The 15057-nt window shown below is 41.1% G+C and overlaps 1 protein-coding gene across 3 annotated transcripts in view; it reads right to left on the reverse strand.

Moving 5' to 3' along the window:
* Positions 1-15057, reverse strand: part of CADPS (calcium dependent secretion activator) — a 414447-nt gene that overhangs the window by 136636 nt on the left and 262754 nt on the right. For all 3 annotated transcript variants that reach the window (XM_072941600.1, XM_072941599.1, XM_072941598.1), the window contains exons 11-12: positions 14682-14894; positions 1503-1639 (exon numbers count right to left, since the gene is read on the reverse strand). In XM_072941600.1, coding sequence (XP_072797701.1) covers positions 1503-1639; positions 14682-14894 — 350 coding nt within the window. The remainder of the gene's footprint in view (positions 1-1502; positions 1640-14681; positions 14895-15057) is intronic.

Raw genomic sequence — 15057 nt, forward strand, 5'->3', positions numbered from 1 at the left:
TCTCCTTAGTGATGAATTTCTTGGTGAAAAAGAAAATTGTTTTAAGAAATTATGCTTTGAAAAAAGTCTTGAAAATAAAACACCTCAAAAAAAATTTCCTCAAGAGACTAGGAATTATACATAAAAGCAAATGACTTAAGTTTGGAGGCATATTCTTACAAATTTCATAAATGCATTTTATAATTATGTGAATAATTACATAATCGTAGGAAACACATTTGCGAAAAACTGCCTTGCAATGCAAGGTAAGCTTTTTTTTTTTTTTAAAGTCAAAATGATGTGTTCTTTTCCAATTTGGCAAAGTTCAGATTCTTCTGATGAAGTGATTCTAAACCTGAGATAATCAATGAATCTTTTATGAGACGAAGATTAATAAACTATTCCATGTAATCCTGCTTCTGTTTTTAAGACTATTTTATTTGCCATTTTTAATATTTTGGCTTCTGGCACAGAAAAAAAAGGAATTTAAAACAAAAATTAGAATTGATTTAGGCTATAGTCCTGGCATTCAGAAAAAAAAACAGATTTTCATTATATTTTTGTTAATATCAGTAATATGTTATCCTTAGTTAATTATATAATATTAATAATAAATAAATATAGTCACCTTAGTACCCAGAGTCAGGGACGAGGCTTTCCCTCTGTGTAAAGTCATTTCACCCTTTCCCCTCACCTTTCCCATCTATAAAGTGGGATTAATAGCACTTATCTTTAAGAAATGTAATAACTATTTACGGTTTGCAGAAGGGAATGAAATGGGTCGTTTTTAGGCTTTCGAATTTGACAGTATAAAGCCTCAAATGTATCTTCAGAAATCCAATAAGGACACAGTAGCAGCCCTTTGCATTTAAATGATTTAAATCCAGGCTTAAGACAGGATTTCAAGAAATGCTCTTGCTGGAGAGCTGGACTCCTAAATGTCTAAAGCAGCAAAAGAAAAATTCCCCCCCACCAAGGGTAAAAAAAATGCTTTGAATGCCATGAAGAAAAAAAAAAAGCCACCCAAACAAGCCCAAACCCCTTTAGCTTATGAAAAGTGAAATGAATTTTATTTACAAATCATTTTCATCTTTTAAAAAAATAAGCAAAAAGAACGCTTTCATTTCTGAGACAGGAGCACAGGGTCTTATCGCGTGGGGTGGGGCGGGAGGGGGGGTCTCAAAAACTAAGAAACCGAAGCAATTTTTACAAGTTCTCCACAAGCAGGTGCCAAACTCGATTACCCTCTTGGGAACATTTCTCGAGTAGCAGCTGAAAAGGGGGAAGCTCAGATAGGGAGGCTGGGGAATTGGATCCGTCTCCACTGATAACTTCCTCTCGTTCTGTCTTGTTTCTTGGGTAAGTAAAACTACCCCAATCCAGGAAATCAAGAACACGTTTATAATTGTTAAAGGGGCCCAGCAAAGGCGAAAAGAGCTTCTGACATAAAGGTAGAGAAATATTTCACGTTTAAAAAAAATGGCATCATGTTTAAATTGCTGTAGACCAAAGAATATACTTGCCAGGCAAGAATAGGAATCATTAAGTCTGTGGTCCAAAGTAAGACGTTGCACCATCTCAAAGAGGGAAGCGTGGTCAAAGTTACAGGGGTTGGAAGAGATAAATTCATCCATGCCATGTTTTTGAGCTCTATCTGCGTCTGTTCATTTATACATGTAGAGAGAGACACAATTTAGAGAAAACACATCATATTTTCTTTGACATTTCAAATACACAGGAATTCACTAGGCATTACAAACGCTAGCTGTTCCCCCGCTGCCTCCCACCAACAGCCCCAACGTGTTCTTTTTACCTCCCATTGTCAACTTGCATCACTCACTGGTGAGTTTATTGCATTTAGGCAAAAATATATTGGCATCAACATGTTTATCAAATGATCACAACTCCAGTGCATTTATGTTGTTCTTTAAAAACTAAGCACACGACCGGAACTTCGCCTGCGTTTCACCAAACCCTGAAAGCAGATCGGATCTTTGCTTATAAAAGCCTATTTAGCTTTTAGGTTTTTAATAGATTCTGCCATTCCAGTGGTTATGTCTAGAGCAATTTCTCTACAATTATTGGGATTGTCTGGGGGGAAAAAATGGGGGTTATGCTGAGTTTCAGCAAAGTGACAATCTTTGTAAATATCCTCCCCCTTCCAAATCCCCGTTGCCAATTTGGTTTCACAAAAGGTTTGGGTCCCCAGCCTCCAAAATGAAAAGAAAATAATAACAAAAGATTTTCATTGAAACCTGGAGAATAAGTTAAACGGGAATTTAGTCTGTGATAGCCAAGGATGTGGCCTTACAGTGTGCTTACTCAGTGAGCAAAGCCTTATGAAAGACAAACAAATTTACTCAGCAAGGGCTGCGATCTGCCATTTATTGTGAATTAATAGTCTCAACGTATTCACACTTTTCCTTACAGGGTGAAGGCTGTAGGCAAAACCTCCTAAGGGCTAACTAATTAATCTCAATATGTGTGTAACTAAAATAGCCTATATTCAATCGGCAAAATAACTCAAGAGAATTCGACTCGGGTTGAGACCAAGCAAATCCCGAAGAGGTAGGAATGAAGGTCCTAGACGTTAAAGGAGTCGGCTCACTCCACCTCATAATTCACTCACTCTCCCAAAATGCAGACTGCAAAGTAAAAGAATGTCTTATATCAAATCGAGCAAGAGTTTATTCATTCCCTTGCATGCAATCTTCTACTGGAATACGGGGACCTGCCAGGGACCAGAGATGCTGTCAGGAACTCGAGGAAAATGGATTTCTGACTTGAGAGGGTGTGTGAATAATACTTCCGTACATAGCCTTCATCCCTGCTTGAGGTAGGGCTGAAAATGGGGGCTAGAGTAGCAGTGTGATGCTAAGATGATTTCTCCTCACGTTATTAATTTTGTGCATCGTTCCAGCCTAAACGCAGTGTGTCAGGTAGACGTATGCCCTCCTATTGTTCGATGTTTAAATCTTCAGCCATCTTCCGTAGAAGCAGCAAGTGGTCAGTGTTTGAAAAGGATGTGTTGTTTATGCCCAAGACACGCAGAACGACGGTTTCCAAAAGGCAAGTTGAAGAACGTGGATTTTAACAGCCAGATCAGTCCACTGGGACGATAAAACACCAGCTTTCAGAAGGGATATCACATGAGCAGGAATTATATTAGAGAAGCTGAAAGAATTCTCTTTGCTGGGTTAATTGTCTCAGATCTGTCTTCAGGGAAGTGCTTTCAGTTTGAGGTTCGGTGCTTTATCCAGGAGGGTTCTTTTGTTTGGTAATTTGGACTTAAAGCTAATTTTTTCCTTTGCCTCAGGGTGGCCAGTAAAAGAGGTGGCCAGGATGTTGGTACTTGGAAAAAAGCTAGCTGCTTCTGTGTGTGTGTGTGTGTGTGTGTGTGTGTGTGTGTGTGTGTGTGTGTGTCCTTGTCTCCTTTGGCCCAAGGCAAATGTCTTAAACCTAGTCCACCTTCTGATGTCCCCCTGCCAGACAGCATTCCTATAATCCAGGTGGTACCTCGCCATCCCTTAGGACAGATTCTGCCCTCTCACCTGCACCCTGCCAGTCCCAGGACAAACTAACAGTGGGGTCCACGAACTGCTCATCCTGTTTCATCCTCATAAAAAGCCTCACTCACTCTGTGTCTCCCAAATTGAACAGGGAGATGAGGCATTTGGGCTAGCACCAGCTTCTTGCTCTCGGATTTCTCAGAAGAGGCTGCAAGCTGACAAATGGGCCGGGCCCTTTACTTCGCCAGTTTGGCTCTGCTGTTTCATTGCTCTTTAACTACGATGCTGCAAATGGTCATTTCATTTGGAGAGAAGGGGGACTCTCTTATAGCTGTTAAAAATAAGGCCCATGTTTCAAGTCTCTTACTCTTATTTGCTGAACCTCCTGAAAACTTTGTGATGAACTATTTTGCTTGGATGCCCACTCAGGAAATGGATTTGAAAAGGGAGCTTGGCTCCTCTGCAGAGACCTGGATACAGACCCACTCCCCGCCTCTCCCCACCCATCATCACGATGCAGCTTCACTGCACTAATTCTTGGCTTCGAGTTCATCTAAAGAACAATTTCATTTTTACTTACATTTTAAAGCAGGGCTTTTAAAATCTGCTTAAAATCCACCTGTTTTCCTTTTCAGAAAGCCACCCTGTCAACATTAAAACCTCCTTTTCCTTTCCTCCTGCTTTCGCTCCATCAGTCCACACTGGAGAACAAGCTTGGGACTGCTTTAGGAGGTCCGGAGGCTGGTGTGAGCTCTGTTTTTTAAAGAGCTGTGGGATGCTGGCTGAGTGGTTGATCTCTCCGAGCCTCAGTTTCCTTGTGTATGAGATGAGCCCGTCAGTTCCCTCTCCACTGTGGTTGTCATTTAATAAAATCCTTAAGGTCCTTAAGATCCCTTCACACTTTCCGTGTGCGGGATGCAGCTTAATGCGGTGCGAATTTCCAGCAGGTAAAACGAGCTTACGCAAAATCACCATCTACTCAGCATCAGGCTCACTACCTTAATGGTTCCAGCAGCTCCGGAGGGCTTAACAGGATGGCTGGCTCCCATGAAATTTCTGGGAGCTTCATTGAGCTTATTATATTCGGCAAAAGAAAGAGGAGTGGTGGGCTGGGAGTGCTATTTTAAGGTGTCAGTGGAAGGGATGTGAGTTGTAAGCTCCATCTGAGCAGAGATTTTGAGATTTTTGTCTTCGGCCATGTTCCCAGCACCTGGGACCGTACCTGGGACACGGCAGGCACTCAAAACCTACGCGTTCAAATAATGAATTTATCTCATGGCAATAAACAAATTCACCCTCTCAACAAACAGGTTCTATTTCACCTGATTTTTATGGAATGTTGATGCACTAAGCCCAATGGGAACGGTTTATCTGAGCTCGGGTATCCGTGGCTCAGTGGGCAGGCTTGGCCCATCACAAGCACTGACGCTGAGGCCAGCTCTGCCACTCCAGGCTGCGTGACGCGAGAGAATCGATCAGCGTTTCTGAGCCTCGTTTTCCTCACGTGGAAGTTGGGGATGGTGTTTGAGTCTCCCCTCAAGGAGGGTGGTTGAGCGGATCGGATGAGGAGAAACTATAAACGTAGATGTCTGGCCCCTCCTAAGCACTCAGGACTCCTCAACTATGAGTTGAACGGGCAGGCTTCTTAGCGGTTCCTTAAGCCAGTTTGTTTAACATTCTAAGTGAGCCAAGAATGTCTCTCCATTGATAGCTAATGTTAGTTATAGGTTGTTTCTTAAACCATACTGTTTCTAGGAAGCTGGGAGCCCTTCCCAATCTCTCTGCTTTATGCTTCTCCTCTGGCCCTGTATCACCAACTCCTTGTGTTTTTGCTGGGTGATGTTCCAATTTCTCTGTGGTCAGAACACACACACACACACACACATGTACACACACTGAAATCCCTTGGTAGATGACATGGTCCTTGAGGGTAAGTGTCTGATCTGTGATACCCCCTGCCAGCCCAGAGGAGCCAGCTCCTTGGGAGGTGTTTATTAGCTGCCTTACTCTGACACCTCCATCCCAGGAAACTTCCCATTGACTTTATTAAGAGTCACACACATGGGGATTCAGATGGCATCTTGCAAATCCAAAAGTGGGAACATGTGCTCTTGGGGGGAAAAAAATCTTATAAAAGGAAACAGAATTCTAGGTGCAGGTGTCTTTGGATACCATTCAGATTGTCTGCCTGTGTCTCCATACATGTCTAGGACCATATGCATTACATATGTTGTCTATTTTAAAATAAAACACTGCAGTGGTCCAGCTGTTCCAAATTCTGTTTCAAAGAACTTGTGGGTGCTTCTCAAGCAACACCATATAGTCATTCTTGCACTGTCCCAGTCTGTTCCTCTTCAGTGCGGAACAGTTTAAAAAAAAAAAAAAAAAAGCTCCTGGCAATCCCATTCTGCCCTGGACAAACAATGGGAATTGTTTGATTAGAGAAAAAGAAAACTCCAGTGTTGATATTAGCAAGGGGAAAAGAGCCCGGAGCAGAAGTATGAGAAAGTCAATCCCCGAATTCAGGACACCTCGGGATCAATTCCTTTGCCAAATGTTCGGCACGTGTCAAGAGAACGAAAATGAATGTGAACACTAGGCTGAGCAAACTAGAATTAGCAGAGTAAAGGAGAAGCTTAAATCTCCAGCGATGTTTGGATTATCTCTTGCTTTCTGGGAGTTGCATGCAATCCGATGTTCTTTTTTCATTAATATGTGTATTCTTTCATTATTTTTTTTTAAATTTAAGAAATCAAGGATTGATGGCATTTTTAAGAATTGATATCAATCTTTACCTTTTTCAGACCTGGCTGAATAGTTCCTAATTCCTGCTTGGTCTGTAATGGCTTCAAATACGTTGAAAATGGGTTACGTAATTTTTTAGGCTCTGGGGCTCGGGCATAATTCAACACATCTTCCAAACGATGCTACTTGTTTGACTTCTGCGGTTGAACTGCATGAAGATTTTGAAGTCCTTCATAGCATGGGCATAGGAGACTGACCTCGGACTAAACTTAGACAAATAAAGCTGATACTGGTACCCAGACTATATTTAGAAACTTACAGCACTGTCAGTGGTTATCCATGACACGGAAGCAGGCTGATGGATGTGCACACCTAGGGAAGGCAGGCATGCTTTCAAGGGGAAACTAATCAAAATTTTGACCCCCAAGTTTGCACAGAAACAATTTTGTTTTGGCATTTAAGGAATATTGGGGAATTAAAGGTTTCTAAAGTGATGCGATTATGTAGATTTCATACTCTCATTTAATCTATTTAAATTTCAAGTGGCCATCCTACCATTTATGTTGCTTTTTAATTGTTGATCTGGAGGTCTGGGTTCATTTCACATTTGATATTCTCGTCCTTTTTCTCCCTCACCCTGGGACAGCATATATCGTATTTGTTTTCACGATCTCTCGTCTTAATAGCAAGCTTATTTGTGTGATCTTGTTTCCGATAGAAAAGAATTTTGAATACGTTTGCAATAAGGTCTAGCAAATGGAATTTTCTTGGGAGTGGGGGGAAATGATACAGCTTTCAAATGCTCATTTTATGGAGATGTTCCTGTTACTCCAAAAGCTCAGGGATCAAAGACAAAAAGGTCAAAGCTCTCTTTTTATTTTGTACTATTACGTTTTGCAAATTTTTATAGGCTAGGGAAACAAGAAAATCTGCTGTTGAATGAAGCTGAGTGTGTTGTCGATAAAACTGTCTGAGAGACGCTCCTTTCTCTAATGAATCTCTTTTCTAATAAGCTAGAGGTAGCTGTTTCATCACTGAAATTCAGAGCACAGTTACGGCTGCCATTACTCCTCACGGATGCTGGAGGCAAGAGAATAGCTAATGTAACTCTAAAGTCACTGTGAACTCAAACTGCAAATTAAAAGGTGACTTTGTATCTTTCTTATATGGCAAATGTGTGCTTGTCATATCTGCTTGACAGTACAAGGGGGAATGCATGGTTTGGACAATAACGAGCAATGACAGTAGTCAACCTCATCAGAAGACATGAAATAAAGAAATGACAATGATTGATGGCAGCTGGCTGTTTACGGATTTTTCTAGAAGAGTGTTTCTTGGCATGAGCAAGTAACCAGGGGATGTTGTGACCTGCCTGAGCTCTGCACAGCAAGCAAAACATTGGTCCTCCCCTGCCTGCTGCCCTTGAGAAACGACGTCATTCTTTCATGGTCCCTTTGACTAAATCAAGCTAGCCTGCGTGGCCAAGAGAGGATGGTTGCTTAAGAAGCTATCAAGGGCCACACTGCCTTTTGTGGAAATCTCGAATTTAAAACTACACCCAGGGGGATAACCATGTGATGGTTATTTCTGTATTCATTTTTTTAAAATAATTCTTCCTAACACAAATGCTTTGAGTGAAAAATCCTGACAGAGATTTTTTTGTCAATGACCTCAAAACAAACACATGATTTGTAATTTTCCCTGCTGTCATCATTACATTTCAATTCATTTACAGAGTATTTATTTGCTGCTGTTTTTAGTTCCCTGCAACATGAGCAAAAATAAATTTTCTATAGTTGACTCATGCATAATTTATCTCACTATAAATCACTATAGGTCATGAAAATACTCCCTCGATTAGTGAATAATATGTCCAATGTGTCTGAAGTAGTTAATAGAGATGTGAATTTTAATTTTCATTAAAAATGGTCTATTGAAATCACATCATGGTATTTGGAAAATCTGGGACCTGATCGCGGGAGTCGATTTTCTTAAGAAGTCATTTGCTTGACGGTGAGAAGGAAAGTCATTTCCAGTGTGGTTTGGGGGTCATGCAAATTAATACTGAATTAATTCTCTGATATTCCACTCCTGCAATGTAGCAATTGCAAGTTGACAATACAAGAAGAAAATAGCGAAAGTCTCATGAGACAAAACTATAGAACGGAATTAAGGCAAACGACTGTTTGGAAGTCTGCTAGGATAGCAATGCGTTGTGCAAATACACGTGTATTCGCTACAACAAAATTCATTCAGTCATCTATGCATCCATCCTTTCTTTCAGTCTTGAAAAAAACAGTATAGCAAAATCCTATCCCACTTCGTTCACATTCTCTGGTAAGCTTTTAAAAATGCCTCATCAGACATTGAAAGGAAAGGAAAGTTAAATTAAGTATCTGCTTGGAGGGGTGAAAAAAAAAATCTGTCTGCTAGCCAGGGGCACATTTATGCAAAATAAAAGGAAGAAGAAAGAAAGGGGGGAGGGGAGGAAAGAAAGCAAATCAAAGAAAGAAACAAAAAGAAGAAAGAACTATTATTAAATGGTCAGGAGGAATGATGCGACCTACAGCTTCTAAGTTAGCATCCAGAATACTCAGGTACATATTTGCCTGCTCTCTTGACCAATTTTTTTAGCTCCCTCTCACGTCAAGTCTTCCCTCAACACATTTTTTTTTTTGGCAGACAGCTTTGTCCTCTATGAATAAAGGAACTGTGGACTCTCTTCCACTAAACTCAAACAGCGATGAGAACGATTTTTCTAAGTTGGAAAGTGTCTTTTTTTTTTTTCCCTCTTACAGGTGTATTTTTAGAAAAACGGATATCAAGACACATGATGTCAAAAAAAGTTTTTGTTGTCACTGTTCCTGGGAGAGGAGGAGAGACATATTTGAGACCAGAGGTCAAAACCCTCCATGGCATCGTGAGAGTGTGAACCTGCAGCTTTGGTGAGTAAGCTACATGAATTCAATCGTGCCCTTAATTTCCTGTTTTTTTTTGTGGGTGGTGGTTCCATGTATTGCAGCTCTCCTTTCAAAATTAATCCTCTGTTGGGTCTTAGAGCACACCCTCAAGCCAGGTAGAATGAATTCCTCAGTGTTCAAACAATGCATTTACTTTATTAATTGTATTCTGCCATTTCTTGCTCAGTTACCATCTTTGGGTTTCCTACCCCACCTTCCTATTTGTTAAGGTATCCATGGGTACCACCCCACTGGTTTGCTGACCATTCTAACCCTCGGAATTGGAAAGGAGAAACAACACCAACAGCACATCATCAGAGTGCAAAATGATCTGTTTTCAGGCATTAAGCAGTCAGGTAGCTGTGAATTCCACGAAACAAAGGCATTACTTGCCATTTCGTTGTGATGTTCATTAATATTCTCGGAATTAAAAAAAAAATTAGGAGATGTCAATGGTTGGCTTTACTCAGAGGATCATTTGATGCCAATATGAAAGCCAAGGAGAGGAGGCAATTATGCACACATCACATGCATCCTAGTTTCAGTATGGAAGCTTAACATTTCCAACCTAAGGTCAGGAAAATAACATGAGAAGTTGGACTACAAAGTCTAGACATGAGGAAGACTGAAGAGGAGAGGGAGGAAGCACATTGCAGGTGTCAGATAATCTAGTCTGATTATCTGAGCTGTGCTAGCTATCAGGGGAACACTTACCCTTCAGTCCAGCTAGAAGTTAGCAGGGTAAGAAGGAACAAACCAGAATAACATAAAGACTAGCAACAAGGCTCAGGAAAGCAGACAGGAGTTCTACCCTAGCAGCTACAGTTCTCGGGTTCGAGCAAAGATTGAACAAAAAAACTTAAAGGAAACCAAACCAAACCAAAAACCAAAATCAACCCCCCTCCCCCCCGCACACAAACCAACAGTCACCAAGGTTCCCCCTAACTGTTGAAGACGGTTCAGTGGTAGCAAAATTAGGACAGTTCTCAAAAGCATCCAGCTTTCGGGAATCTACGATGGGATTAACCGTTTCTAGTTGTGAAACAGACATTAAAATGAGACTCATTGCAAGTGACACAGCAAATAACCCCATTGATCAAGTGGCAAAGCTTAGAATACCCCCTCCTCCCACTCCGAATGAGAACGGAGGTACCCATTTTTCCTGTTCCTCTAAAACAGATTGGACAGAGATCAGGTGCTTCAATGAGAGGCCACTCGGCATCACGAATTGTGGCAGCACTCAACTACAGATTTGCACGTCATTTCCAAGGTAAGCAACATTGGCCTTAAACATTGGAAAATTTCAAGTATTTGTTTTCAAAAGTTGTACAGCTGGGCAATGACTTAATTTTTTCAAGTCTTAACTTAAAAAAAAAAAAGACGGGGTGGGGGCAGGGAATTAAATCAACAACAACACACACCAACAAAACCACAAAAGAACAGAAAAGTTTTAAAGTTTGGTGGAACCCTCCCCAAATCATTGTAGAGTCACATACAAATGAATGAATAGCAGGATCTATTTATTTTTTTTCAGTTTGTTCCAATTCCAAAGAAATACTCCACTCCATTCTTTCTTAGACGTGTCTTTGCATTTTGAAATTGAGCTTTTGAAATTGCAAAAATAAATAAATAAATAAATAAAAACTGCACGCAGAAGTCTGCTAAACTGAATTTAGAAAAGACCCAAATAAACTCACAATTACTCGCAAGTTATCCCAAACTGTAAAATGTTCCATTCTCAAGTTTCCCTTGATCAGACAGCGACATGACAAGACTGGAGTGTTTATTTTTCTCTATCCAAAAAAAAAAACAACCCAAAAAAACCCCTCTCCCATCTCTCTGTAGCTTCCCTTTGCCATGTAAATAACTAACAAAGCGATTACAAAGTTAACCCGTTGAAAAGTTGCTCTTAAAAAATCATTCACTTGCAAGAACACCAAATACTTCAGCAAATATTCAAAAACAGGGATTGATGAGATGCGCACAGAATTAAGTATTTAACAATGGCCCTTACCTTTGGGAAGTCAAGGAACTCTTTTTAAAATGCAATACTTGATGTTTTTTGTTTTTTACTCTTTTTGTTAGAGAGTCCGTGACTGACAATGTTTGTGTCGTGACAATTAAAATAAATCTATGTACAGACTGAGGTCCAAATATAAGTGACAGATCCAAGTTTGCCGTTTCTCACTAGGTTGTGATTGTTTTTCAATTTCCTCCGTAATCTTGCTTTGAGTACCAGGTGACCAACCCATCCCAGTTTGCCCAGGACGAAAGGGGTTTCTGAGACACAAGACTTTAATGGCTAAAACGAGGCAAGTCTTAGGCAAATCTGGATGAGCTGGTTACCCTAAGTATAAATCAACATTGTAAGTTTGACTGAATTATTGGATAGTAAAGGTTTGAACTGAAGAGTTTAAATGCAGCTGAAAAGTAACTGAGATAAAACCACTACTCTGCAGCAGACTCTACTAAATTATGATATTCCCCTCACCTCCCACCCCCAGCCAGTTTTCGGTTGCTTTGCATCATTACTCAGTGACACCACAGAATGTATAATTCTTCGTCCCTTCTCAGATCTTTCTCGTGGATTTTATACACCTCTAACGGTAAATGATCAGGTACAGAACGTTGGGTTGGTTAAATCCTGATTGGATACTGATGCTGGCTTCTAAAGTACGGAAAGAGAACTTCACCTTCTGGTACTCTGACTGCCAGCAAACTGGCAAGAGATTGCATCTAGCAGCGTTGAGGCTTGGTTTCAGGGGTAGTAATGTAACTACAGAATTACCGGGTTTAACACTATTGGATTGAAGCTCTGGGTAAAGACTGTCATTTATTACAGGGTTGCAGTGTACAGTTGTGCAGGGTGGGCACTGCACAAGTCAATAGGAACCGCTCACATTTCTGTCTATGGGAAAAGGGCCTCCCGCAGGGCATAATCTGCATGGCTGAAAGGGGTGGCCTTTGTTCTTACAGAACCTGGTAGGTGCGGTAGGGCCCCACACTGTCTGGAGAACCTCTATTCCTGGGCAGTGATTAAGGAAGACAGTGAAGAGAATGGTGGCTCTCCTGCCAGGTACTGATAAATCCAAGAGGCATGAACTATCTGATCTTCTCACTCATCTCTCAGCCCACCTCACATGCTCTGAGCCATTCAAACTCTAACCCTTAGAATTTTGCTTTGGACACTCCATTTAATCAAAGTTCCCTATGTCAACTAGAACAGCGACCTACATCAAGCTCATGTGTACTCAACTGAATCTTCTTGCTGATGCCTAGTGACTAGATTTTAATCTCACAGCTAAATGAATCCCACTTACAGAGGGAAATCTAAGCCCAGAGCCCCGTCTATTCCCATGAAGAGACATCCATCCTCTCTTTCGCAGCCCCCATCAGTAATCTTCGTTTTTAAATTAGTGTCTGGTCCCCATTTCACTGTATCCCTGAATGTCCATACTCCTTCCTACATGAGAGAGGAAAAAGTGGGGCTAATCACGAACCAAGTAGTAATTTCTCAATCTGGGCAGATGACAGAACAGAGACACTGAATGTAAGGCGACATGACTTCAGAAGAAATGGAGATTATTTGGAAATAAACCAGGATTTTCCAAATATCACCTGAGATACATGCTTTATGAGGTTGATTTGGATGGTGGTTATAATTGGGCATTTTTTTTTTTCCTGACACACGGATAATTCCATCTCAGAGAGAGATGACAGGTTCTGTTGTATCCACATTGATGAAAAAGGAGGCTGTCAGGCAAGGTGAAGGAAGGGATTCCATTATAGGGTTTTTTAAAAAAAAATTAAATAAATATTGGGTGTGCTTTATGTCAACAAATGACTAAACTATTTAGAAAGAGATGTAGTCTTCCCTCTTTTTGCTTTCAAATAAACTTAAGAGCCACACATGTTAGAGCAAAAAGAAAGTAGAGAACTTGGTTGTGGTTATGGCCAGCAGAGCTGTCCCTCCTTCGGTGAGTCCCTCTTAAACTTCTTCCTCATCCTTGCAGGGTTTCCTGTATAGAAGCTCACATGACTGTGATTATTCACAATGTTTCACAGGGAACGCATCTTCCTTCAAGAAACCATCAGGACTGGACAGGAATTCCTGGGAGCACCTGATGCACGGCAGTTGCCATCCAAAAAACCCCATCCGTCAAGGAGTTAAAAGGCTTAAGAACATAGTCTAGTTACTCACTGAAGAGAGGATTCTCTCTGTTTAGTGGCTGTCACTGCAGCAGAGGAGAGACTACGTGCAAGTACCGAGCTAAAGGTCAAGTTCCTGCTGTGGGGCCTTTGAACTTGCTTTCCTTTCTGCTGCAATTCTCTTCCTGCAGAAATGTGTGGGGCCGACTCCATGTCATTTGGGCTTAAGCTCAGATCATCCGTCTTACACCCCGTCTCCCCACTCAGTCACCACTGTGTGACATTCTTTATGGCATTTCTCAATGTCTGCAACTATCTTCTTTTATTTTTTTCTTTTTTAACTTGTTTGCTGCCTAGACTCCCTGACCGAGATGTAGGTATCCTGAGAGCAGGGACCTCATTTGTCTTCCTCATCCACATGCCTCGTCACCTAGACAGTGGCTCAGCGAACGACACCGAATGAATGGGTTCCATGCTAAAGTAAGGCCTCACCATGGTTACTACTAAAAGTGACCTGAACCTGAGTTGTCCTTAACTGACCTGTTATTCAGGCTAAGGCAAACATCTCTACTTAGGGTTAATGTTTATAACCAAAATGAATGGCTTTATTTGGTGCCTTAGGTTTACAACGTTTCCATTTCTTTTGTTTCAATAAGCATCTCCCAGTGTATGCTGTCTCTCCTCTTACCCTGTGCATCTGAAGTGTCGCAAGATAAAAAACCATGCTAGGTGGCAAGAAATTTAAAACAGATGCAGAGGTAAGAGGGGAACAGACTAGAATATAAACTGGGGCTGCTTAAGGAGACGGTTTCATTTTTGGGTTTTGGTATTTTAGCTCAGAATGGGATTTTAAGTACCGCGGTGTTGTTTTTTTCTTTTTTTTTTTTTCCACTGCATGTGATAATGTCATCATTTATTTTTAAATGGTTCTAAGTTGCAGATTTAAATTTATTTCAAATCAAGCCCTATTTTAAAATTCCTTTTAATAGGAAGCAATGAGGCATGGACATACATAACCTGCTAGATGTGAAGGACTCAAACAAATACATGTTTGACTGTGAATTCCAAACCCTCACCGAAAACAAAGAGGTAAAAATCCAGCTAAAATGTATTTTCCTTGGTTTAGTCCTTGAGGGAAAGTGTCAAGTATTGCACTTTAAAATTACTTTCATCTGACATTTTTGTCCCAACTTTCCACCTCCGAAGTTACTACTTTTTTTTTCCAGCAAACATGATTTCGGGAATCGTTAATATTAAACCAACTGATTTTTCTAATTCAACTTTGGAGGACTGACTTTAGTCTACAAGGCTATTTTGAACAAACGGCATATTTACTTACAAAATTGGGAGATGGGGGCGTCCAGCTGAGGCACGTTCCCTCCCTTGGCGTTGAGTTTCTGGACTTGGGTTGGGGGCACAGGCTTGTGGGACTGCCCGGTGGCCCGGTACATGGCTTGGACCCACAGGATGCGATCTTGCTCGTCATCGCTTGCAAATATCACGGTGTCTCCTTCTTTGACTGCATTGAAGAAGGCTCGGCCACCCTCCAGACCTGGGTTCAAAGGACAGAAGAACCACTCAGTGGAGCTGCAATGATCTTGGCAGCACTGAGCTCTGAGAAAGGCAGCTTCTGTGTTTCTCGCTGGGCTGGAGAAGGGAGGGCCCATTTATCTGACTTTCGGACAGAAAGTCTGACACCCTCTTGGCCAGGGGAG

The sequence above is a fragment of the Vicugna pacos genome, chromosome 17 (genome assembly GCF_048564905.1).
Source record: "Vicugna pacos chromosome 17, VicPac4, whole genome shotgun sequence".
In the NCBI taxonomy this organism is placed as follows: Eukaryota; Metazoa; Chordata; class Mammalia; order Artiodactyla; family Camelidae; genus Vicugna; species Vicugna pacos.